This window comes from Andrena cerasifolii, chromosome 5 (genome assembly GCF_050908995.1).
Source record: "Andrena cerasifolii isolate SP2316 chromosome 5, iyAndCera1_principal, whole genome shotgun sequence".
In the NCBI taxonomy this organism is placed as follows: domain Eukaryota; kingdom Metazoa; phylum Arthropoda; class Insecta; order Hymenoptera; family Andrenidae; genus Andrena; species Andrena cerasifolii.
The window spans coordinates 11096444-11122590 of record NC_135122.1 but is presented as its reverse complement, the minus strand read 5'-3'; the positions used below and the strand labels follow the sequence as shown (position 1 = coordinate 11122590).

Sequence of the window (26147 nt, the reverse complement as noted above, 5' to 3'; positions counted from 1 at the left end):
TCGAGTTTCGAGAATTTAAAAATTAGCTGCGAACCCACTCCTAATTTTAATTACATTGTTCAGGCGCGTTTTCACGAGCCCAACCATTCAGTCTCTGCGCAACACATTCTGAATGGCGTCTTTCGCCTTTTGAACACCAAGACGGAATTGCCCGCACTCGGGGCGAATTCTCATGCCGCGATAGTAATACACGAGGCTCATTTCAATGTCACCGAGATGGTACAGCGCTTCTGCTTTGCAATACATCGCTTTGGCCATACAGACATTCTTCATCCTCTGTTGCAGCGCGCTCTCAGCATCTTGCAGCGCTTTCTGCGGCTCTCCCAGCAGAAGGTGGCACTTGCTCCGCGCTATTAATGCATTCTTGTCGTTTGGCTCGAGGTCCAATGCCTGAATATAAAAAGAGAACGTTAGTTACGTAATAAGGTAATCGCTTTGCGTACTACAATAATTTAAAGCCACGTTCACACACGTGCAACCCGACGAGCGAACACATATTCGAGATACTTAAGGGGACCAGGCAGTCGAAAAATCCAAATTTTTATTGCATTTTCCGAAATTACTATCTTTTCTGAATAAAATGCCGCTTGGTTTATAGTAAAATTCGCAAAATTGTAGATTTAGCAGCTAAAAACGTCTTAGCAGCTTAAACGCGTTTTTCTCGAATATTTTTTTCCCTTCATTTTTTCGTGATTGCGAACGAATTGAGGTTCAGATCGACTTGGAAAAAAATTACAGGATGCGTAAAACATGTGCCGTTTCGGCGCAAACCTCTGATATGGTCCGTAAAAATTCGAGATTTTCCTAAAAAAAATTAAGAAGTCACCGGATTTTGGTAGCGCACCATCATTTGTTTGCGTGTCCTTAATTTCGCATGCATGTTCATTGCTCTTTGAACGAAGATATCTCGATGTTTTATGCGTTGAAATACATACATATGGAGCAATGAAGGGGTAGAAGGAACAAGACGACGAGCACGTAAATTCCCTAATTACAGGATATGAACCTTGTTGATGCAACTCATAGCAACTTTAACATCGCCGATGCGCATCTCGCGCAGCCCTAGCGCAAGCATAGCGGTCGGCTCGGTGTTCTCCGGTAATTGCAAGTTTCGATCCTGTTTCTGTTTCATCTTTAAGGACTGCTTGATGTCCCTGGTGCCCATGTTCACCGCGGCAGCCCTGTCCTTATCGGTGTACACCTCTTCCTGGCGACGAACGCCGCTGTCCTGCTTGCGTCATCTCTTCTTCTTCTGGATGTTCATCTCCGACTCGACGGAGAGCTTATCGGAGGACCTTTCTTTCGGCTGCTTCTTATCGCTCCTCTTCCTTCTTCCCTCAGGACTGGCGCGGCTCTCCTTATCGACGTCCTCGAAGGACTCTGTACCGAGGCAGGTGTCCAGGGACGAAGGATTCTTATTCAGATTCTCCGTCTCTTCCGGATGCTTCGAGCTGGAGGCACCCTCGGCCGTGGCTCTCACGTAGCTCTGCAGCAAGTCGTGGTGGTGCAGCGTCGGGTTCAGGATACCTTTGATCTTGGAATCGATGGCGTCCACGGCGTCCGTGGACTCGAGTGAAATCCCCTCGCTCATTCTTCAGCTTCTTCTTTGCCAGTTCAGCCTCCAATTCGGTTGAAACGAATATCTTCCCCTTGTAGCGAAGGGAATATGGTGAAAGAAATTTTGTAGATGCTAATGCACGATCTGTGTGCTTCTTTTGGGGGAAATTTAAGTAATACGTGTTTGAGCTTTTAGTTAGAACGGTATTGCAGGAGATCACTAGCGTTACGTCGCTTTTATTACTCGACCCAGCGAATAGTTGCTCGCGTTTCATTCACAAGACTGCCTCACATTGGCGATCTACATCCGTATATCTCGCGTGTGGGAGAGACGTGTGGCTCCCGGCACCTTCGACAGACGGCCTGTTTCCCTAGAAACAGTCAACAATGCGGGCGAATTCGGCACACTGGGATCTCTGATCGCATGTGTGCAGAGGAATTCTAAATTCTTGGCGTTCTGCTTTTATTAATTTTCTTTTTCGGAATCCATCGCCGTTCTTCGATGCCTCTCGTCGTACTGCTGTTATATTCGAATTTCTTGAACGATAAAGGGAACACTCCGGGAATCGATAAGGGCAAATTTCGGGGAAGTTTAATGCTAAGACGTATTTTGAACTGCGATAATAATCGAAGTAGGACTTCAGAGTCTCTGCAATTTTGAAGAGATTTAAACTCTGGAATATAGACACCTTTCGAACGCAGAATTTTGTATAATTTCATAAAAATGAAATTAAAATTAAAAATTTCCATTTTTTCGACAGTTGATTATTTCGAAGTGAAACCGTAGTTTGGGGATTTTGTTATTTAAATAATTGTTGTTTCATTTAATATTCAGTATTAACTTGAATACATTTAGAGTCAATTATTAACAATTAAGGGCGAATTCCACTTACGCCCAAATCGCCCGTAATTTTCATTAAGCTAGGTTGTCCTGTACGTGACTAGACGCAACGTCAAGAATTTCAAAGTCGATTTTCTCGAAAATGAAACGCGATATGAAAAAAAGTTACTCTTTCTTTTCGACTTATAACAAGTAAATAAGTCGAGAAAAAGAAATAAAATTTTTTGATATTGCGCTTCATTTTCGAGAAAATCGACTTTCAAATTCTTGACGATGCGTCTAATCGCGTATAAGGAAACCCACCCTAATGAAATTCAAGGGCGATTTGAGTGTAAGTGGAATTCGCCCTAAGGGACGGTTAGATACGGAACAACGATGAACTGCGTATATTCGGTTATAATGACAAAATACTTAGAGTAGTTATAAATATTTTTGCCATGTCTCCTAAAGTATCCAAATACTTTAGCAATATTTGATGTAGGTATTTTAAATTTTCATTTCTTTGCGAAGCTTTGCTTCCTTATTTAGTTAAAAGGTTTGCCTATCTTTAAACAATATCGAAGTATTGCAAAACAAAGTTATACATGCACGAAACATGGGGTTTGATAATTAAAGGTTCAATGTAGCCACAGACATCGCGTACATTAGTCTCGTCGCATGGAGAACCGCTTTGAAAACGTAATTCTTGCGGTGAACGAAAGTATAACATGCGATATCGTGGTCACGATATCTTATACTACAGACTGATGTTCATAAAGCGTTTGGCCAAACTTTACTAGCGTGTTCTACAACAATTAACGAATCAATTTTTTTTACCGAATATTATCGTAATCATTGGATCAGTAAAGAAAGATGTATGTATGCAGTTCGTTGGATGTAAATTTCATAAACTTTTGGACTTTCAGGGTAGCTTAAATAGATTTTGCATTTAATGTAAACATTTCGGTCGCAAATAATGATTGATATTTCCTTTTTAACCGATTAGCGTTTCCTTGGAACAAAGTCTAAATACTCTAAATGAAGGTGCAAAAGAAAACTAAGACTTTCTAATTTTCCTATTATTCTACCTAATATTATAAAGATAGAAGACTTACTTGATTGAACAGGCACATTGCTTTGTGGTAATTCTCATTCTTTAGGTGACATATCGCCTCGTTCACTAATCCCTTTTCGAAAAAAGCGAAACACTTTGTTTGCGACTTAGATTTACGATGATTTACCATAGTGACTCGAAGCCTATAACGTATTTCACAAAAATTTGTTCCTTCGTAAAGAATCGTGCATGATTCTAATGCTTTCAGTTTCGAAATAGGAATAATATTACGGAATTGGCGTTAAAAGTTAATCGATGCGATCCGCGATTAATGGTAGACTTTTTCACTTTTCACTTTCAACAATATTAACGTCACTACTTGCCCGTCACTTTCAATCCTAAATTTTTATAAACAGGTAAACGTGTCAAGCTGCACAAAACTATTAATTAACTCACGCAAAGAGAGTGCCATTTTGCGCAGTATCGCAAGATTCTTTCTAAAAATCAAGATCTATCTTAAATCCAAACTATTTTCCACTAAATATCCGCAAAGAAAAAGCTGATAGTTAATTAAAACCAGCTGCAAGAGGCGCAAACAAATCGCCAGGGTTGAAAGGGGTGCATTTAAAAAGGGGCGGAATCGTTTCACAAATACAGCCGATTAAATTACACATTGCGTATTGCTTGTCTATAAATGACAATCATTTGAGCTGCCACTTACCCGCAGACCCTCGGTCTTCGTGTCAAGGAGTCACTTTCCTTTTACGGGAACCTTTTATTCCCCGTGACACATTTTTCCGCTCGGTCGTCGGGACGTTTATGCGGGGGAATCACCGAGCGCTCGAATGCCATAACTTTCTCCTGCTATCGTTAATTCGTAACTTACGACCGGAACTTTTCCGTCTATATATTTTCTACTATCTCCCTACCCTCGGTAATCAAGCCTAATCAATATGAAAGTAGTAAGAAGGGACGAAGATAACGACATTCTTTGCTGTCATTCTTTCTCCCTCCAGCAACCCTAATAGAAATGTCGATAAGCGATCTAGAATGCAGTCACTGGAAACGGTATAGCAAACTTTTCTGCACACATATGTAACTGGCATGAAGTTTGAAGCGATACTTGGGCTGTTGAACTCTGCATAACTCGTGCGTGCTAGTTTTATTATTTAAAACATCGCTACATCCCCGTCCACTGACTACATCTTCTATTATTCTACAATCAAAGGGATCTAGATTCTCGCGATTCTAGTAGATTTATTTTCTCACAGGATGACGATCGTTCGTTTAATATTTAACATATCGACGCGCGTTACGAAAAGCAGCACGTTTCATTTTTTCTACATGCAGTTGTCCGTAAGAAAAGAATGAAACGTGCTACTCTTCGTAACGCGCGTCGATATGGAGATCGCATTAACCAAGGATCGTAAAGTTAATCTTAATACATACACCAGAAAGTTTACACGTTTGTCTGACGCCTAAAAACTTTCGAACGGTAAAATCTAGGGCCACGAAATGTGCCTCAGCTCTTTACGCCTAGCCAATCCAGACGAATGACTAAATTCCGGGCGAAGCTGAATAGTAAAGCTAGTATATGTATATATTTACAATACAATTATTTTATTTACATCGAAATACATGATACATGTATTACTGTTATATTTAGTCTAATCGATCCTATTACTTAATCGTGTGCAACAAACAGCATTACTGCGGAGGTTTCCAAGGTTCGATTGTTGGCTTTGTGGTACTATAAGGCATGTAAGCTTCTGGGGTGCCGGATACATTCGGTTGATGCTCCGCCATCCATTTGTACTTTGGTCGCGACGGGTCCTTATGAGGCAGGAGATCTGTCTTATAATGTAACCATCCAAACCATTCCGGCGGAACTAGAGAACCATCGTAATCCATGCCAGCTCTGTCCGAGTATATCACCCATCTGTTACTAGCTGTTACGAAACAGAGCGCGCACTTAAAATATGTCGCAAGGGACTTAAGAGGTTACACCTAGTCAGGAGGCCGAAAAGAGGCGAATGTTTGTGAATTTTTTTTTTAAAAACTAAAGCGTATATTTTTACAGAACTTTTTGCACTTCAAAGAGGAACATTTAAAGAACATTTGGTAATTTCTTTGTAGAAAAATACTTAAGTTTTTAATAAAAATACAACGACATTCAAGAAGCCTTTTTAAAAACGGTGAGCAAGATATATCAAAAACTACTCCACCAATCTTTCTGAAATTTTGTGGGCTTATTTTTTATATAAAAATCTACTCGGTGACGGAAGGATATTTTCCCATTGTATAGTTTCGATTTTATCAACGAAAAGTGACCATTAGATAAAATCGAAACTATACAACGGAAAAAAAATCCTCTCGTCATTCAGTAGATTTTTATATAAAAAAAGCCCACAAAATTTCAGAAAGATTGGTGCAGTAGTTTTTGAGATATCTTGCTCACCGTTTTTAAAAAGGCTTCTTGGATATCGTTGTATTTTTATTATAAACGTAAATATTTTTCTACAAAAAAATTACCAAATGTTGTTTATCAAAATTTGATCGAAGGCCTTTATTGTACATACCTTGAAGTATGATCACAATTTTTTTAAAATTTTTTCATACCAATTCTGTATTAAAAAAATTTAAAAAAAAATTATGATCATACTTCAAGGTTTGTACAATAAAGGCCTCCGGACAAATTTTGTGTTCCATTCAGTATACTCGCTTAAAAAATTCTCAAAATCTGGCTGCTTTACCAGACTCCCGAGTGGCATTACCCCATAAATGTTGCTTTTTTAGTGCAAAAAGTTCTGTAAAAATATATACTTCTGCTTTTTCAAAAAAAAATTGCCTCTTTTCGGCCTCCTGACTAGGTATAGCCCATTAATAGATAGATAGAATTCGGAAGTAGGTTCTTAACACGTTGGCTGCTGCATGATACGCCGGCGGCTCGCACGATGTCTTATTTCATATTGTATTTTTCGCATCAACAAAAGGTGTTGAGTTGTCTTGACGGTTATATGGCACGTCAGGAATGTTTGTCTTATCAATAATGTAAGATGATTTTATTGTTTCTTTAATTTGATCGAGGATGAGAGTAAAATATGTTTTTGAGAAGACATACTATATTTTTACATGTTGACACCTGGGGAAAGAAAAGTGTAATTCAGGTTTGGCAGCCGACGTGTTAAGAAATCTGTCAGATTACGTAATGTCGCTGTTTCTTATCGTTTGCTTGTTCCTTTTATCAAGGCAAATTGTATCTGACGAAAGAATTTACTATTAACTCCTAAATTCTTTACTTATAGATCTTTCTGTGCGCAAGAACAATATCCTTACTCTAGTCGTGTTAAACTTACATCGCAGGGCGTACTTTGAGAGCATAAGAGATTTTTAATTCTTCGGCTTACCATAGAAGTACGAATTATTTTCATAGTACTTGTTTCCAAATTTATCTTCGCCCACTAAAGTTCCACTTTTTAGTATATCGACTCTGAAACATTTGGAATGCGGGAAGGTAATGTGCTGGCAGAAATTAATGTGTTTATATAGCTTTGCGGTAGTGAAGTCTATTTTAGGTTTCTTAGATAATAATAAATAGCGATTTATAAGAAGAACGTGGATGTAAGTTTCGGTCAAATAAATGTTTAAGAACATAATAACCTGTATAGAGTACGCAGGGACTTTAAAATACCACCGTTATCTCTTACTACTTGAATGAATCGACAGGCTTTGTCGAACCCCAATAACTTCGCCATTATTGTTTCCAATTGTTTCTCGACGTATCGCAAAAATATGCGAACAGCTCGAACTACAAAAATTCTAGACTCTTCGCTGTAATATCAATTATAATTTGATATATTGTTTTTTCTTTACATTTTTATGAATTGCATATGTAGATATATATGTTTTAAAGCAAATTTCAGCTTTTGAGTGTAAAATTAGCATTATATGATGGCGCAGCGAAATATTGAAAATATTGTCGAGAATAATAAATTCTATTTTTTGTTCATTTCTGTGGCTAAGAGAATATTATTTATATTTGAATACTACCGTGAGAGAGAATGGAAATTTGTGAATATTTCGTAAAAACTTTTAGTGGCGTTGTTTTATTCTGTGTAAAGTCTGTTTACAACGGACGTTTCGATCGATTCGGACCATAACAAAAATGAGACAGCAGCCTTAAGTTCCTTTGATCGCACGCGCGGGAGTGTTCAAATCTTTTCTTCTCGACGCAATATAGTCTCACAAAACGAACTGTAGCAATTTTCTGCTAAACGATTTAGCAGGATTATTTGGAAGTTAAACAACTATTCTCTTCTAAACGCATATGAGGAAAAATCGCGTAAGCAACGATTGGAACGCAACAGTAAAATTAACATAGTCAATCTGGGAGTAAAATGGTAAAACGAAGGGAAGCGTGACCCAGCGATTCAGGTCTCCTTCGTGTTTCTCAATATTTAAAATAAAAAGAACCACTTGAAGAAAGCTGTCAACGTGATTCCGTCATTTTAAATCCGCCAGGTTCACGCGCGAACCTTTAACCCACCAATCCTCCTGTTTGTAAAATAAAATGTTCTACTAAATTCGGAGATTCCCAAAAGTTATGAGAAAATTAATAGCGCATCGCGTGGTGTCGTCAGTTTCTAACAAACGATCGGATTAAATAGGAAGACCTGGAAATAAGGACAGGTATACTTTTCAATGCAAATGGGGTCAGCAAAAAAGCTACGTGCCAAGAATAACCAACGCAAGGCGAAAAAAATTAAGCATCGTAATAAAAGTAACGGGAACGATGAAGAAGTCGCAGACGAAGCACCCAAAGTTGTCCCGAAACAGCCTAAGGAAATAAGCAAGAATGTGCGAAAGATGTTCTTTTCTACCATCGATCCTTACGATAGACCTTTAAAGTGGTGGGAATCGGAACACGTAAGATACGCGTAAGTCACGACTTCCTTCGCTCCCCTTGCATTCTATTTTTTATCAATGCCAATGAGATCCTCGACCACTTTTATGGGTGATCATGCCGCGCAAACATGTCCTCAAGATCAGAAGATTGAAAGTGAGGTCATAAACTCGGCGGAGCGTTAAAGTAAACATGTTTTGAGTGTCGACATAAACAAATGAGAAGATGAGCCTAAACTGTGTGCCAGTTATCATAATTTCGAACCAGTAATTATGCAGAATTGAGAAACAAAATTTTCCAAATCGTTCGACGACCTAGACTATATAGACTTCCACGCTTAGATTCCTATCTGCCAATGATTTGGGGATTTCTGTTCAGAGATAAGCAATGGAATATTTAAATTGAAACGCAATTATCACTATGTAAATAATGAAAATATCTTAGGGGGTTACGTACCTTGGGCTGGTTGGAAAATAGGGCTATTTTTATGATTTCTTTTTCATATAAAGAAATGTTGTATTTAAAAATCAAGACATACACCTTTTATGTATAAATTTAACTGTATGTTTAGTTAAAAAAATCATAAAAATTACTATATTTTCCAACACAGGAAAGGTGTGTAATCTCTTAATGCAATTGTGAAACTCCAGCTACTAAGTAGCTTCATTTCTGATAACGTTAAAATGATCGACGGTCACGTTGCCCCTCCGCGTGATTTTCAGAATAAATTATCCGCCGGTCAAAAGGCAGTTAGAGAAAGTGATGGGCAGCCACGTGGTGCGATTCACCGATCGTATTTACATGATGCAGCTTGCGGGCAACATTGCCAGACTCCACATGGAGGAACAAGAACTTCGTATCGAGGGGAGAAAATTGACGCCACCTTCGATCATATCTCGATTAATGGAAATATCCTATAGGGCGTTGTTCGAAAAGATACAATTACAGCAGCATAGTAAAATAAAGCTTCCTCTTTAAACATGGGCGTCAGGAGTGGGGTGCAAAAGGGGCAGTTGCCCCCTCTGGCTTTTGAGAAAAATCGCTTATTTTTCAAAACTGATCTTTATTAAGTTTATATGAAAAAAGGGAATATTTTTAAATTTCGGTTTTAAATTTGTAATTAAATTGGCACTATAAAATGGGTTAAAAAAGGCAAGAGGGCTATATTTTTCTTTACCATCACCCAAAGTTGCCCCCCCTCCCCCCTGGAAAAAAGTATCCGGACGCCCTTGTCTTTAAAAAGAAAATCCAATCGAGAGGGAGTCGCGTCACTCTGATGACGTAGCGTTATGCATGCTATTGAAAGAAGGTGTGTAGAACTTGAAGGGAGGATCACGATCTGGACAATAGATTTTTTTTTATAAAATTGGGGATCTGATATGTGTAAACAAATTGTATAGAACAATTTAATACCATTGCGTAATACAAGGCTGAATTAGGGCTGCAGCTCTCCTTCTAAGCCCTCCATTTATGTAAAAAATAATAGAATGAAATTTTGTTTACTGATTGCCTTTTGAAACAATTAGAAATCGCACTACTTAAAAATTTATTTTAAAATATCTTTTCGATGTTTGTCTTTTAACATTATTTATTTGTAAATAATTATTTTTTGTTACGATTAAATGGTATTTAATTTTATTTAGAATAAATTTCAATTTTTGAGGGTTTATGTATTTTATTCTATGTTTTATTTGAAATTTGTTTACACCTCATACCCCCGGAAATTTTGGAAAAGACTAACAGTAGTAGGTATATATGTATCTCTGTTCAAACTGAATTTTATTTTTTAACTAACTTCTCGGTCACACTTTACACGATGTTATGTTAAAAATGCTTACTTACATTGTGCTATTCTTTATATATTAGACAGTAAAACGAAATTAACCATGTAAATACGTAACGTCAAACAGAAACAAAGCAACGAAGAAAATATCAAAAATACTCATAGTGTTGTTAATATTGTAATATTGTCTAGAACATGTAACAATACAAGGAACATTATTTTTCTACACTACTATCAGGACTATTTCTAGTTTTGATTAATATTTACCGCCCACTTCATAAAAATTCCATAAAACTCATGATGTAACATCTTTTCTCCGCAAAGTACTGACTTATTAATTAACGATCAACTCTAAGTTGCAAAAAAGTCAAATCTTTTCACACAGAGCTAAAGTTACTAATCCTAATACTAACAAACGAAATCTTAATTTCCACGCTTGTGAAATTAAGAAACTGGGTTCCGATGTGCTACTATTTATTCTTGAAAAGTTTTACTCAATACCTATTATTACGATTGAGTTCAGGTGTGTAATACCTAACTTATAAACTACCCTTGATTTTTTATTATATGTAACGCAGCAAACTGGCTGTTAATCCTGCTAATACTTTCAACAGCTCCTAACTTTTCCCCTCCATTTGCTTTATTCTCTCGTTTCACCGATTCACGTGGTTTTTGGAACCTGTGAGTTTGTGAAAAACAGCTGCTAATAGGCCACTTTTCACTTTCTTACTGGCGTGGGGATGTTCAATGATGATTTTCGGATTAAATGGGACTTCGACGTATATACCTTCGTCCTCGTGGTGGTGGAACGTCTCCGAAAGATCGGCATCTATAAAATTAACAATACCTTTCAGTATATTAACGTTCCAATGATAAGAACGCTTCTTTAAGAGCGTCTGTAAGGTTTTAATAATAAGTAAAATCGTTTCTCATTTACGTATGGTCTGAATATCTGGGTAATGGAAATACCCAAAAAGTAAAATAAGTAAATTCTAAAATAAAAGGAGCTACTACAGAACTGAGGGGCTCGGTGAAAAAATGGTAAAAAAAATCACAAAACGGTGGCATGCGCCTGTTTTCCCACTGGGCTCCTGAATTGCTAAACTCACCTAGAATTGAATGGTCCCAAGGTGCAGACTCGTGCCACAGGTCTATTAATTTCGAGGGGATTCTGATTTTGGGTTCGGGGATGTATTTATATTCGTGCGCTGTCCATCCAAGTGACGTCAGATGCTCGCTGAACATTATTTTTTATTCATTAGTAAATGACCAACAAAGAGTGTTACATTAATTATCAAGTCTGAGTAAGCTAACTCGTTATAAGCGAAGGTGAGATTGAATTCGATAGATCGTATAAATTTTACGAAATTGTACATCTACTTTTACGGAAAGCGATCATTAATTTCATTTTAGATTCCACCGAGATGCGATGCAATCAAACTGAATTCTTCGATTAGTCAATACGATTTTAACGTCTACGTTTCCTTCTGTTTATAATTCCCTTGGTACCTACTCGTGAATTTCTTCAAGCTCGTGCTTCTTGGGCGCTTTTACGGGTGGTTCAGATAGTGTGTATGGAATTGGGTAATAATGCACATGAAAATGCTCCGCGGCATAGGGCTTTTTTTTCGCTTCCTTCTTCTCCTTCAACGAGTGCAACAGATTCATCAGAACCTTTTTAGGGCTGAAATAGAAATGGCCAACAGGATAATATATTCCCCTTCTTCTTGACGACCCGAATAATCTTTAACTAATCATAATTCGTTTAAACAGCTTCGAAAGTAAATTATTCAAAGTATCTTTTTTACTTGGGAAATAAATCTTGTGACAAAACAAAGCAAAATCCAAAATCGCTTACTATTCGAAGAAGAATCCCTCGGACGAGGTGACGAAGAGTATGATCAGAAGTAAGGTGAACTGAAAGTCATAGAAAATCATTTACACTAACAATAATTCTGAACACCTCGCTCTGCATATCAAATTCTTAACGTTCATCGCTCAATTCATCAAAATACGACACTGAAGCACAAGCTTTCTGAGGCGATACAGGGTAAATCTGCCACCTTAAGAATTGACACTATTGCATAGTTTTTGTATTCATTGGCCAGAGGTGTAAGTTTTTCTATTTATTTATTATTATTTAAAATGTTTAGTTGAAGAAAAAATGTTTGAGACTCTCAAACCCACTATTTTGATTTATAAACTCATTGATTTAAAAGAAAATACGTGGGGAGCTTAAAATTTTTTATCGTCTTATCAAAATTAACGAAGAAGAAATTAAGTGCTGTTTTTTTTGTATCGCACAAATAACAGTTTCAAGTGTATGCTAAATTTTTTTTACGTATGATTTCACAAGGTTTATTCGTTATTTTAAGCAAAACACCTTAGGGTGACATTGGGCCCTTTACCCTAAACTCGCGCACTAAATTGCACAGAGGAGAATGGAAGAATCAGCGATTCGAATATCAGAGGGCAGAAACGAGGAGTGATAAGAAGCACTTTTTGGTGTATGTTTCGCGATTTACTTGCAACAATACTTCCGTCTTCATGGTTGCGACCTAGCCCGCAGACTCCGATAGGAGGCCGTCTGCTCTACGTGATTCGCGCGGCGCGCTGAGAATTCCTATGGAACAGGATCCCCTTTATACCTCAGCCGCTTACTCTCGTTTCCTTTTAGCCCCCGAGGACCCCGGTTTTGTTTTATTCCGCCACGATTCATGTTAGATTATTTACCTGGCACCGCTCAGAGAACAGACGCGGGTAAGTATGTCGAGCTGGTCTCCACCACTTTCAAATGCAAGCCACTTGCTTCGGGATTACTTCTTTCCTTAGAACGTGAAGATGTTCGCGCTGAATTTGCATAGCATGTTTAACGGACCGCAGATACTTTTCATCTTTTGCAGTTTCCTCAGTTTACTTTGGCCAACCCTTCTTCTTTTCCCGAATTAGGCACAGAGTGTCCCAGGCAGTGGCGCGCTGAGGATTTAATCTTGGGGGGAGCTGAATTGAAGGGATGAAAATATTTTTAATGCAAATTTAATCGAATTCATTAGGCGAATATAAAAATTATTTCAAGAATAAAATTCAGATTTCTTTTCTTCTTACAACGCACCTTCTTTTGGGGGATGCCGGGGACCCTTGGCCCCCTCTGGGTGCGCTACTGGTCCCAGGGAATTAGAGATACAGTGGTCCCCGGATTATTGACATGCTTTTTTCCCCGGATCATCAGGAAAGACCTACCCACCTCACAGTCTTGCTTCCTCGGTGCGAGCGAGGGCCTTAGGTCCCGGGTAGACCGCCCGTTGACTGCCGAGAGCAATAAAACCGTTGGCTCAGGTAAAATACCCAGTGGAGAAAAATAAAATGTTCATGTTTTTGATCAATGTTCATGAAAGTATTACTAATGGATTTTTTAGGATTTCCCAATGAAAATAATGAGTTCAAATATGGAGAGATCCGGTCCATTTTTAGCGAACGTCACTACGCTGACTAAATGTTGTAATTCGCACACTGGAAAGTGTCTCCTTTTTAAAATTATTACACACTATGTAATAATGCAGAAGAGAATTTAAATGGAGAACATCAACGACTTCACCAAATTGTAAAGTGTTTGCTGAAGATTGCTTAAATGCAGCCTCGTTTTCGTCGACATAAACTCACCAATCCATCGGTAATACTCCCGTCGAAGTATAATCAGTAATATGAAAATTTTCATATTCAATACTGAATCTGAATTCGCCGTCGACCGAGGGTCTCCCGCTGGTGCGCTATTTCACCCACAGACGGTTCGAGCGAGGGTCCTGACAAGGGTCAGTTTATTAGGCGCAAACTACTTCCCCCTGCCCCGGTTTATGGAGAACTCCCCGGTCCCGAATCTTTCTCGATAATCCGGGGACCGCTGTATATTTGAAAATACGAACGGGGGGTGAGAATCATTATGAAGAAATGACTATATATTTTACTGTATGGTAACAGCTTAGTATCTGAGTCCTTTCTCTCGTATTAAAAGTGAAATGGCAGCCAGTTTTATGGGAATACATAAATAGTTGCAATAAGCAACAAAGTAAACGCGTGTCCTAGGTGTTTCACTTTCGATTCAACGGCGCCAGCATTTCGTCTCGCGGATAAATGAAGAAAAAAACGAGGAACCATGCAACGGTAAAGAGGAAACGGCCAGCGTTTCTTACGGTTTAGCCACTTGAAATAGGAAATAAAGGACACGTTGTTCCGTCTAAGTAGTTTCCTTGAGAATTATGGACAGTTAAGTATCCCGATTTTATGTCAACAGATTTGCACGCCTCTTAAATTACACGATAGCTCATTAGAGTGACTACTATGGAGAAAAAAATGGAACCACTAAATAATTACACTGTAGCTACATTAAATTTGTGTGAAGAGAAAATTGGTCCACGTTCCAGAAGGAATGGTTTCTCGTTATACAAACTCGTTTCACGCTTACGAACGAGAATTATGTACCATTCAGGGAGATCAATGAACGGGAAAGCGGAGTTTGTATGTATACACACTGATAATGCAAAGCTGTACTCTAGTGAATTGCTACAACTTTGATAGTTCGAATGTTTCATAGAGTAGTTTAACATTCTCGTTACAGATAAAAGGTGTGTTTACATCTGGCTTTCATACATTTCTTATGACTTGCGACAGAAGTACCTATGTGAAATAGTTTCTTCAATTGTTTAAGCCAGTGGCGAAGACTGGAGGCGATGATCGTCTCTGAAACAAAGTTAGAACGATCTGTAATTAAAAGTCCTTGATTCTTTGCATTAGTTAAGTGAGGTGTCAGCAGCGGGAGACTGAAATGCCACCGCTTCTGGTCGAGTGATTAATATAGCAAACGTGTTCGTTTCACATCGATGTGCACGGTGTAAAGTGATCGACAGAAGAAAGTGAACCGATGACTGCGATCTTATCGAGGGTATGTGCCGCTGATGCATGCGTTTGTTGATCGGAAGCAGGGCTTCCCAAACTTTGCGTCCGCGTAGATTAGTTACTCCAGTAACTTTATCGGAAGGCCGCTATTTATCCCAACTCTATTAATCAGACCGACATTGTTTTCAACGCCTCATTTATTAATACTACTGTCTTGTTTACAACCGTGCCAGTTTAAGGAGAAAAGTGATAAAAGCACCACCTCGCATGATTTTACGACGGGCTTGATGGATCATTACGACAATCTATTCGAAAAAATAGGACGTCCCCGTCCTAATGACTCTAAGTACCGTCCGATCTGGATCGATTTGTCTTCCAAATGCCGCAGACTTTCTTCCTTTGCTTCTAGATTCTAGAGAAAGCTTCGCGATAAAAAGGAACGCTTCTCGGATATTGCCGCGTTATTACTAAACCGGTTCCACTTCTGACTCTTCGTGTAATGTGTTCTACCGGTGGATGCCTGCAGAAACACGTATGCATATCGCCGGCACTGTTCTTGATCGAGAAACGAAACAGGGATTTTCTCTGCTCGGAGCTGACTACGCTTTGTCTTCAAAGACACAGGGTCCTAAATAAGTAGATCTTCCGCCACTGTGGGCAAAAATCATTTTTGCTGCCCTATATGTTTAATTATAAATAATTATTTCGAAGTAGAATTTTTGACAGTGAGTGCAATTTTTAGGTATTTGTTGAGTAACAAAAACCTTTTGTTTTATAAGAATTTACTAATTATATGGGCGATTTAAAAACAGTTTATAAGTTTGATACTAAAATCACACATCCCTTGTGGCACAAAATATTGAATACACATACAATACACACAATGTTAAAAATAGATTCAAACTCTTTCAAAATATTTTTTTACGAATATACAGGAAATATTCATTTTCGTCCAAATATAAAATAAATATTTATTTAATATTAGAAAAAAATATTTGACCAATATTTTGCGCTACTAGGGATATGTATTACCCACCTTTTTACCGATTTCTCAAATCTTTTTTATTCGTTTTTATTGATTTCAATTTTCCCTTTCTATCAATTTTGCCACTCTGAGCAGTTGCCCTGCTTGCGCCCCTCCTATATAGATCTTGCCCTGCAAATATTAAATTTACAATTTTCTGAGAAGAAATCTTTCTTGCCACCTGTACGTCCTTTAAAACCATTCTGATTCGGCATAAAACGTTTTTAATTCGTAACGCAATAACTGAAGATGGTAATTACTTAGGGGATTAGTTTCAATCGGGACACCCTGTACATACGCCCCATAAATAATTAGATCTTCAAAAAGGGGGAAAGAGATTAAATAAATATGACGCCGATCTTAGCATCTTTAAAATGCGAGAAGCGCGTGCCGCTCACCTTTCTCTTCGTGCGAAATAAATATGCCTTGTACCGAACGGAACCAAGTCCAATGTTAAACCCAACGTTTACTTTTTTTACTCCCCTTGTCGCGTGATAAGAAAATAGAAAGTGCGATGTACCGAGGCAGATTACTCGACGGTTTGAAATATCGTCGCCGTATATTCGCTACTATGGGCGAACTCTGCGTTAATACTTTTGGGATACGATAAATAAGTACAGGTACTTTTACTGTACACGCGAAATTCATACAGAGTCTTATTTTTTTTAATAAACATTTTCAATCATTCTCAATAAGGAAATACAAAAATGTTTATATACTGCACATAAAAACAATAGACTTCTGTATCGAACAATACTTTCAACGAAAACTCCTTTTTTATTCGACGTATTAAAAGCAATCTAGGGAGTGATCGGTATAATCGCAGCCATCTTGGAGCAAAACCGGAAATAAACATATCTATCTCTTTCTATCAGTATTTATCTCTCTCTCTCTCTCTCTTTCCGTCAGTATTTCTGTCTCTTTCTATCAGTATTGCTGTCTCTTTCTTTTTTTACAGTTTCTTTCTCTGTCTACTTCCGCTTTTGCTCCAAAATCGCGGCAACCAATCAGCGACGATACACGTTGTTCCGCTCACACCCTAAAGGATCACTAGTTGATTTGGTTTGACGGTGGCGCCATTTCGTTTCGACGTCGCGCCGTCATCATGCGCATGCGTGGACTGCGTAACTTCCCCCACTGTGAACAGGCCAGTGCCGTTTCCCCATAACTTATAAGCGTAACAAGAAAAAAAACTTAATAGATATGGGTTACGCTGTAAACTAAAAAAAAAATCCCGCAATATATATTGGTTTTTCCGTAACCAAAAAAATTCCCGCAATAGATATTGGTTACACCGTAACCAAAACAAATTCTCGTCATCGATAATGATTATTCGTAACCAAAACCATTTAAAGAAAGATATTAACTTTTATGTCATGACTTTTAATATTTAGGTTATAACAGTTATGGCCTCTGGTAATATTTGAATATGGTTTGCAGTGCTTAAGCATGTTTTACAATATTGTATGCACATAAATATTTATTGTGCAAATTCATTATTAGAATTAATAATATTAGGATTATTTCGATGCATTTCTAGCGTAGATGAATTGTGAGTCGTTTCATTAGGGGTCTCTTTTGCCTCAGTATGTTCCTGAAGATTATTTTGGGCAACATTACATTCTTTGTATGAATTGCATTGTTGCTCTGCCATATATGGTTCTAAGTTTTGACTGTCAATTAGATTTTTATGTTCATTCTCTTGATTTTTAGATTGTTCGTATTTTTGCATTTTGTTATCAACGGCATTTTCTGCTTTATTTTTCGTGTCGTATGCTTTCTCACGGCAGAAGTCATTCTCTAATGATTTGTTATTTTTCTGATTCAACTTATTTGTTTTCGTACTATACTCCTGGTTACCTGTGGCCGGAAATGCATCACTTTGTGCCTGTATTAATGAATTTGGTGATTCCTCTTTATTTTCGATTGGCAAGACTCCTAAAAAATCAAGTTTATTACTTTGAAGATAATTCTAACAGCTAAAAAAATATTACCTTGCTGATTACTAAGGGTGCTTTGTATCTTGTTCGATAAGTATTCTATGTTGCTCTGTAGGTTGGCCATTTCTTCCCTAAGAAAGAGTAGATTTAAAAACGTCATTCGATTAGCAACTGAAGACGCTTCTGTGATTCTTAGAGTCACGCTTATTGTATATGCTTGATTTTTCATACACTATTACTGTGCTGATAGAGGTACCTCTGAAAACTCTCACTTTTGTTTTGGAATTACTTTTACTTTCAGATCAACCGTAACAGTACGTTTTTTGTTCGAAGTTGATGTAGCTTTTCCAACTCTTGTTACATCTCTGTCAGTGACTCCCTCTGTCAACACAGAATAGCCCTAGGTATATTCAAAGAAATAATTTGAATGCTTATTAATTATCGATACACTAATATGAATGTACATAGAATGTACTATAAGCATTAATAAACTGTTGTGAACTATTTACGTGTCACGGTACTAATGGTAGAAATAGAGTGAACGATCACTTGCTACTAATAAAACATAAAAGCAATATTTTTCGGGGCATAGAACTAAAGATATACTTGTGCGTGAGATTGTTAGCTTCCAAACGCTGTGTGAGAGATTGGCATTCAGCAGTCAGTTGAGAGACGAGCGTAGCCTGATTATTCAAGGCGTCTTCTAGACCAGCCACTGTAGCAGCTAAGAAATGCCATCTTGTTAGTCAATTTTTAATAAATTGACTAATCTCATTCCTCTGCCCATGCTAGGCATAGTGTCAGCATGCCGATTTCCCACACGCAAAATATTGTTAAATAATATTAATACCGTTTTACGCAACTTTTAAAAGACAATATACCTAACATAGGCATATCCGAACTGATATCTTACCATGTTTAGTTTCCATATCCATTATCATTGAAGCTAATTCTTTGTCATTTTCCGATTTTGGCAGAGTCTCTGCGGAATAATCCTCTGGACGTATAGGTTTACCAGCATTGATCTAAAAGAACCTTTACTTCTATTAAATTGTTGTATTAAAAACAGAAAGAAGTGATTGATTTTAATAACGTTTAAGGTTCAATGTCTTGCCTCCTTTTCCAGACTAGCTATTTGTTCCGATAGTCTTGAATTCTCCCTTCGTACATGAACTAAATCAGCCTCCGTTCTTTCCAATCGTTGTTTGTACGAATTCACTTCAATTTGTAGTCTACTTTGTTCCTGACGATTTTGCCTTTCGCTTCGCTCGGCAGCTAATTTTGTAGCTAGGACTTCTTGCTGGGCAACATCTTTCTCCGTTAACAGTTGATTTAATTCGCTTTGCAAATTTTCTGCACAAATATAGATGACGAAGTATTGTAACTTACTACATTCGTTCTATTATATTCCATCAAGTCTTATAAGCTTAACTAGATTGTAAAACTTACCTATCTTACTTTGAAGTTCCTTCTTCAGATCATGGATATACGTTTGCTTCTGAGACAGCTCTTTCTTAAGTTCCATTAACTCTTTACGCTGTTTATCGGATTCCAGTTGAGATTTGTTAGCTGCATCCCAATGGGAAGCTATATCAGCAGACAGTTGGTCAACTTGTTCACTGTACCTGCGTTCTGTCTGCTGTCTCTCTTCAGCTATACGCTTACTCGCTTCCTGAGCTGCCTCCCGAAGTTTCTCATGCTTTCTATCCAATTCTTCTTTCAATTTTTTGATCTCCGTTTCACACTGGCTCTTCTCGAATTCAATTTGCTGCACAGCGTCTACAGATCGTTTTGCTTTTTGCATCGCTTTAGCTTCCTTATCTCGTACTGAAGATAGAGATTTTTGTAAATCTGCTATTTCCATCTCGGCTTCGTGTCTAGCGTGTAAAGCTTTCTCCAATTGAGCTTTTACTTCCGATGCGTCATTATTCGAACAGCTTTCAGACAACCGCTTCAAATTACTCTGATTCTCCTCTTGAGCTTTGCGCAGCTCTAGCTTCGCTTGAGTAAGTTGTGCTTCTAATTCGCTGATTCTTGATTCGAATACTATGCTAGGACCTTCTAAGGTTTTGGGTTTTCTCATTTCAGTAACCTCTGCCTGAATAGACTTCGGTTTGATGTCCTCATTGGCGTTTTCATTACCATGCGTATACTCATCAAGAGCACACTTGAAAAATCCCGTTTTGTTTCTGTAATGTAGCGCTTCATTCTCAGCTATCACCTGGAATAATTAAATTCAACTGTTATTCAATAAGTTACTAAAACTAGCTAGCTAAACGTATTCGCTGTTATACCTCTCTAACTTTATGAAGTAGATTATTCAATTGGTTCCTACAAAAGTGGGATTCCTGATGTAATTGTTGGATGTACTCCTCTTGCTGTTCGATAAAAGAATTCAGTTCTGGAGGAGCAGATTGCAAATCTACAGTTGAAAGTGCCGAATTGCTGAATGCTTTTGTTTGATGCACAGTTTTGCAAGAAGCAAAGCGCGGATTCGCAAGCGTATTTATGTCTTCATGCAAATCCTTTCCCTTAGAATTGGCGATTTCCACACTTCTATCGTCTCTTTCTTCATCTACTTCATCAATCTTCGTGCTACTAAATCGATAAGTGTCCTTGATTCCTTGTGCTTTCCTGTATAGAAATTATTCAGCGGTTACTTGTAGATATAAGGAATGCCCTATGCAAGATGAATTCATACAGCAATAATATTTCATGTTAAATTACCCTAATGTTGGCTTGGAAACATACGATTCGGCTAGCAAATATTTCAATTTCGAAACAGCCTCTCTATAAGCCATTTCCGTATAATCTATAGATTTCTTCTTATTTAAATCTATTTTCTGTATTCCATTCATTTTCCTGCAAAATTAGAAGGTGCACATGTAAAAGGTAATGTAAAAATATTTTCTATACTACTAGACTTAGTTTATCAAATTAAAAAGGGACGCACGCTTACTTGGTCTTTAAGCTTAGCCTTTTCATTTGTCCGAAGTCCGTGGAATCTGTGTAACGCGAAAAATTTCCTTTTGTCTTTAAACAATTCCGCAGAGGAAGTTTTAAGCGTGCTAAATAAGTACCTAGGCTCCCAGCGCTAGTTGGCGACGTACTAATAAAACGCCGCTCACGTCCGCAGTTGACCGTTTCAAACATTCTGAACTCGTTCCGCTGATACCGCCGACTCGTTATATATATAAGAGGGTATGCCAATCAATGGAGTAAATACATATTCACCTCAACACACGTTAACCGTTCGCCGAGTACTATAGTACTGCTTAAGAAAATCGAAGTTCACCTCAACTGAGCATAGTCGGAGCCTGGTAGTAGATCGCGTGCAGGATGGCCGTTCATGGTGTACGGGCATAGGCACCGTACCATCACGCACGAATATATTCCGTGACTTATTATCAGCTATTTCTCAATAGCATATTGGCATTTCTGTCGCCGTCGGAAAAGAGGATGATAATGGTCACACTTTTTCCCAAATTTCTTAGAATTACGTTTAAGATTTCTTAGGCATGTATTAATACCAATCATTTACCGATCATTCAGTAACAACTTCTTAATTTAATCAGATTATGGATACAATATAGTTAGTATAGGAATTCTTCAGATTTCTTAAATTATAAAATATTAAAAGTAAGATGAAAACATTTCGTTGTATTTATGTTATAGAACTATGGAAAAGAGCATTGCGCATTATATGCGAAGCTTTCTAGTGGTCATAATAAATGTATGGATTCGTTAACTTTATCATGGGTATATTAAAACTTTCGTTTCTGGATTACGTGACGTGCTCTTGCCCTAAGTTGTCAGGTTCTGTTTCTGGTGCTATAGAAACGAATCTGTTATCGGGCTCTATAGTTTGCTCTGAAGTCAATGTATTGTATGCTGAAAAGGAGTTGTACCACGTATTAGGATATTATAACTTGCAAAACTTTAGTTTCATAAATGATATTGATATGCAACTCGCACCTGGGCTGGGAGAAAATGGTTTTATCCATGATATTACTAACAAACCAAAGACTGCGGACGCGCCGCAGGCATAAACCAAGACTCCTGTGTAGTAATTTTTGCAACTAATCCAAGATCCTCTAAAAAAATTGTAAAATAATACTTTTGCAGAGGGTTTAAAATATAAAATAATAATAATCACCACTGAAATCAGTTTTACTTAAATTTACTAACAAATATTGAATAATCACAACTGCTAATCCATTGCAAAGTTTATCCGTGAAACTCATAATACCGTATACAAATGCACCGTTATCTGTATTTGGCCCAATAAAATCTGCTGTGACGCCGAGACTAGTTACTAGCATAATCGACCCTGCGGCTCCTGTAACATAGAACAATTAATATTTAGTAGCAATTTATGCTTTTTACCCTGATATTTAAAAAACTGTAAGTATTACCTAATATTAGAGATACCGGATAGATTTGATATTTCGTATACGTTGCACCTGTACCAAAATGTATCCAAATACAAGCGCACAAGCCTAGCATAACACCAAAACAATATGAAATCTTTCTGCCTAATTTTGTATTTAACTTTTCGATAATCAAAGACATTATGAAACTACTCAGGAACATTAATAATGGTATTACAGCCAAAGATGTAGCTGGCATACTTAATGAGTCATGTAAATACAAAGGCACGTAAATTTGTGACAAATTTACAAATAAACGTGTGGGCATATATATACAGGCTACTTGATATAATTGTATATCTTTTAATAATACTGATATTGTTCTCGTACTTCTACGTAACAATCCTAAAACAGATATTAACGTAAATGAAGTTTCAGTCATTATATAGAAAATGGATGAACAGATAAACGCGAGATTTATTTTACCATTAGAGTTATTGAAAACTTGCTCTTTAACGAAGACATGGAATAAAAGGGATGTTACAGAGCCAAATCCTATTCCGATCAATACGACTTCTTCAAATTTCTTTGCGTCACCTGGCCCGATTTGAGAATCAGAATCTCTGTTCGTTAAATGTAATACTGCCCACGTGAGGCAATAAACAAACACGTTTGAAAGAACGGTAAAGCTATATCTAAATAGAATTACAATAAATATTATAATTCCTTATTTTTATCGTTCTCTAAATCTGTACATAATGCTACATTGTCTATTCCAAATTGCGAAGCCTGCAATATTCTCCTAATGACATCGCACTAATTAAAGCATCTCGCTTCAAATATACCTGATAGCTATGAGCTCTGTTCTTTCGCGTTCGGTGGGTGTAAGTTCTGGGACCAATGATAAATGAGATATCTGCACCGCAGCCCAACCAAATTGGAAGATTATAACAAATGCAGCGTAATAAACTAATTGAGCCCACTGAGAAGAAGTTTCACATCCGATGCATCGTAAAAATATAAAAGGAAATGCAAATATTACACACACGGTACCTGAAACACATTTTGAAAGAGTTTTATGTATTTCTACTATAATAGAATATAAGAAATAATGCATATAACACATATACCTATTAAATGCCATGTCTTTCGTCTTCCATATTTGCATAGCCAGAAATCGTCGCTTTTATCGCAATGGAAACCAACGAACGGGGTGGCTAAAGCATCAGCTACTTGACCGATGAATAAAATCACTCCGGCTAACGTCGCATCGAAGCCCAATATCAAATGGAAAAACACTAATAAATAAGTGAACCACATGGAAGCACAAATGTCATTTAAGACATGTCCTATCCCAAATGCTAGTTTCAAGGAAGGAGGAAGAGGTTGCATTATTTCTGTGTAGTCGCTAATCACGCTTGCCCGTTCACTTTCCATTATGATAGAATTCGATACAACAAACACGATGGAATATTTTCTATACAATGTAATCAGATCTATGTTAGTGACAACCACCAGGGCATGTCACTTTTCGAATTACGTCGAATTCCAAGTGTCGTATACAAACACTTTTACGACTTATAAAAATATCTAGATGTTTGCCAGTTTCATTTCGCCACGATCATTTCCTCGTTCTCACTTTTGAATGTATTTCTCCTTTTCTCCATTTTCTCCTTGATTCATTGTAAAATATACGAATTCATAACCTACAGAAATGTTTATATGTCACACTTGGTCACACGTCCGTGCTTAGTTCACGTGGCTTTCGACGTTTCGACTTCCCTCTATATGTATATGTGCAATGTCGTTGTGAATATTATATTATGTACCCTCCTTTTAATGTATTAATTCAAAACTTCAGATTTCGTTCCTCCAGTATGTGTCATGTGTAGATAGAATTAGCGAAGAAGTGCACATCGGTAATTCGGAATGTTTTAAAATGACTCATTGTGATAGATAGCTACCCACACATAGAAATACATGTACAATGCAATGCACGTGACTGTTTGCATGCATAGCAAATGAGAACTGTAAACTGTTCGAAATTTAGATTTCATTTATGTTTGTTTTTAATCATTAAGTTAAGATAAACTTTTAAGCATTAGGACTTCATATTAATATAAACACTATTGTTAATTATAATTTAAGAAAGTATGAATGAAAAAGTAATTTTAAAAAAATAATAAATAATAATAATAAATGCATTTTGCATAAAAGTAACGTTTGCGAGATGGATTTTTGGCGACTCAAACTACTCGACCGATTTTGATAATTCTTTCTCCATGACCTAAGTTGATCGAAGCCAAACTAAATGCAATAAGTTTCACCAAAATCGGTTCAGTAGTTACGGAGAAATTCGCGGTAAACGTAATACGTATAACATACACACAAACACCTCGAACTGAGAACCTTTCTTTTTGAAGTCGGTTAAAAAGAACGAAACATTCTGAAATTAAGACTCTTTATAAATCGGAAAAGATAAAGTACTACATGTCAGTAAAGAAAGCAAATTCAATCAACAATATTATTATACATCTTTATACATATATATATATGGTAATATGAAATAAAAGTTTATGCTCATATTTTATGGATGTTACAGTAGCTAAAACTAGAATCATGTTTTTCAAACATACATATTTATAAATTAATTTTTAATTTTCAAATGCATCGGAGAAAGTATCTGTATTACCATTATTACGAAATTTGTTATTAACATCTGTAATATACATTTCAGCATAATCTAGGATATCACTAAACATGACATTTCCTGTTTATAATACAGCATTGTTTAATAAATTTATACATATTTCTTGTTTGTTGTACAGTGTTGCTAATGATATTCTTTTAAACACTGTGGGATGACCTTGAATTTATATAAAACTGATGTCCAGAAAAGAGGAATGTGAGTACGTAAATACAAGCCGCAATCCAGCAATTATATGCATTCTGTTTGTAGCCTCTGTCCGCTTCCGCATAGAATTCTTTGGGGCTTGAATACAATCCTTTTAATGGAACGTCTTCTACCAGGGCTACACTATTAACGTAGAAGAATAATCCCATCAGGGCCTGAAAATTCAACACAATTAGTATTTAGCTATTACACGATAAGTTTTAAGAAATGTATATATAATACAGAAATATTGTCAGCTTGCTCGAATATTATATTGTTAATAGGAAAGGAACAAGTAAAGAATAAGATGATAAAGCGATCCAGACTTTACGGGATGAAGGTAATAGAGAAAGTTCACTTAGAAAGGATTTTTGAAGGCTTTTTCGATTTAAAATGAGACTCTTAGCAAATTTGACATCCATTGAGATTAGGTAGAAGTGGACTTAAAGAGTGTCACTTACTAGTTGAAATATACCCCAAACCGATAATATTAAGCCGCACAAGGCATACTTCGGTCCACATATCTTCATTTTTCCTTCTGAAAAGTATCTTGTTTTACTTTCGTACCAAGTAACCTAACGGGCAACGGATCACGACTGTTCTATCGCTACGCCCTCAGTAATCATATGATTTTCATTGACGGAGCGCTATCAACTATCGATATATCGAAGGTGCGCATCCGGTATTTGAAAATTCGTGTTCCACATCGTTTAATCTTATGAATATTATTAAACTGTTCGTATCCTGTAGAGAAGAAGCTGCAATCGAAAGTTTCAACGAAGAAACAGAAACAGAATAATATAATTTCCTTCCTCGCCAATGATATCTGTTCAAAGAAACATATATAAAATTCTACTATTCCGAGAATCTTGTTTCAAGCGAGTAAATAACTTTTAGTTTATAACTTGATGAT

General features: G+C 37.1%; 7 protein-coding genes across 22 annotated transcripts; 1 reads left to right on the top strand and 6 right to left on the bottom strand.

Moving 5' to 3' along the window:
- Nucleotides 1–253: 253 nt before the first annotated feature.
- Nucleotides 254–4510, bottom strand: LOC143368709 (uncharacterized). 2 transcript variants are annotated; one of them, XR_013085286.1, is made up of 2 exons: nt 4153–4510; nt 254–390 (listed from the first exon to the last, which is right to left on the bottom strand). XR_013085286.1 is itself a non-coding variant. In XM_076811715.1 (2 exons), exon 1 carries the CDS (start codon nt 1589–1591, stop codon nt 1238–1240), a length of 354 nt encoding a protein of 117 aa, XP_076667830.1. In that variant the 5' UTR covers nt 1592–2060; the 3' UTR covers nt 268–390; nt 936–1237. The 2 variants fall into 2 exon arrangements, 1 of the variants encoding a protein (XP_076667830.1); XM_076811715.1 differs by lacking the exon at nt 4153–4510 and adding an exon at nt 936–2060 and having other exon boundaries at nt 268–390.
- Nucleotides 4511–5013: 503 nt separating this feature from the next.
- Nd-b17.2 (NADH dehydrogenase (ubiquinone) B17.2 subunit) lies at nt 5014–7252 on the bottom strand. Its single transcript, XM_076811712.1, has 3 exons — nt 7092–7252; nt 6839–6921; nt 5014–5380 (listed from the first exon to the last, which is right to left on the bottom strand). Exons 1-3 carry the CDS (start codon nt 7184–7186, stop codon nt 5139–5141), a joined length of 420 nt encoding a protein of 139 aa, XP_076667827.1. The 5' UTR covers nt 7187–7252; the 3' UTR covers nt 5014–5138.
- LOC143368701 (uncharacterized) lies at nt 7134–15202 on the bottom strand. Of its 8 annotated transcripts, none has more exons than XM_076811699.1 (6): nt 12643–15202; nt 11976–12034; nt 11631–11801; nt 11227–11354; nt 10905–10946; nt 7134–7262 (listed from the first exon to the last, which is right to left on the bottom strand). In XM_076811699.1, exons 1-6 carry the CDS (start codon nt 12664–12666, stop codon nt 7240–7242), a joined length of 447 nt encoding a protein of 148 aa, XP_076667814.1. In that variant the 5' UTR covers nt 12667–15202; the 3' UTR covers nt 7134–7239. The 8 variants fall into 8 exon arrangements, 7 of the variants coding, with proteins under 7 accessions (XP_076667814.1, XP_076667813.1, XP_076667811.1 ...); XR_013085285.1 differs by having other exon boundaries at nt 7164–7262; nt 10905–11013; XM_076811698.1 differs by lacking the exon at nt 7134–7262 and adding an exon at nt 10097–10796.
- Nucleotides 7635–10348, top strand: LOC143368705 (uncharacterized). The gene is made up of 2 exons (XM_076811710.1): nt 7635–8368; nt 9057–10348. Exons 1-2 carry the CDS (start codon nt 8133–8135, stop codon nt 9310–9312), a joined length of 492 nt encoding a protein of 163 aa, XP_076667825.1. The 5' UTR covers nt 7635–8132; the 3' UTR covers nt 9313–10348.
- A 2158-nt stretch (nt 15203–17360) lies between the features above and the next one.
- Nucleotides 17361–21375, bottom strand: LOC143368680 (serologically defined colon cancer antigen 8 homolog). 7 transcript variants are annotated; one of them, XM_076811652.1, is made up of 10 exons: nt 21052–21375; nt 20931–20976; nt 20699–20833; nt 20266–20605; nt 19421–20192; nt 19086–19324; nt 18885–18996; nt 18578–18695; nt 18026–18102; nt 17361–17969 (listed from the first exon to the last, which is right to left on the bottom strand). In XM_076811652.1, exons 1-10 carry the CDS (start codon nt 21122–21124, stop codon nt 17512–17514), a joined length of 2370 nt encoding a protein of 789 aa, XP_076667767.1. In that variant the 5' UTR covers nt 21125–21375; the 3' UTR covers nt 17361–17511. The 7 variants fall into 7 exon arrangements, 3 of the variants coding, with proteins under 3 accessions (XP_076667767.1, XP_076667768.1, XP_076667766.1); XM_076811653.1 differs by having other exon boundaries at nt 17363–17969; nt 20925–21375; XM_076811651.1 differs by having other exon boundaries at nt 17363–17969; nt 20931–21375.
- Nucleotides 21376–21611: 236 nt separating this feature from the next.
- LOC143368685 (major facilitator superfamily domain-containing protein 12) lies at nt 21612–24297 on the bottom strand. 2 transcript variants are annotated; one of them, XM_076811665.1, is made up of 8 exons: nt 23909–24297; nt 23472–23818; nt 23187–23394; nt 22828–23036; nt 22387–22746; nt 22160–22310; nt 21947–22065; nt 21612–21862 (listed from the first exon to the last, which is right to left on the bottom strand). In XM_076811665.1, exons 2-8 carry the CDS (start codon nt 23776–23778, stop codon nt 21756–21758), a joined length of 1461 nt encoding a protein of 486 aa, XP_076667780.1. In that variant the 5' UTR covers nt 23779–23818; nt 23909–24297; the 3' UTR covers nt 21612–21755. The 2 variants fall into 2 exon arrangements, with proteins under 2 accessions (XP_076667780.1, XP_076667779.1); XM_076811664.1 differs by having other exon boundaries at nt 23472–24297.
- Nucleotides 24298–24838: 541 nt separating this feature from the next.
- Nucleotides 24839–25861, bottom strand: Rnasek (Ribonuclease kappa). The gene is made up of 2 exons (XM_076811716.1): nt 25696–25861; nt 24839–25410 (listed from the first exon to the last, which is right to left on the bottom strand). Exons 1-2 carry the CDS (start codon nt 25762–25764, stop codon nt 25189–25191), a joined length of 291 nt encoding a protein of 96 aa, XP_076667831.1. The 5' UTR covers nt 25765–25861; the 3' UTR covers nt 24839–25188.
- Nucleotides 25862–26147: the final 286 nt, after the last annotated feature.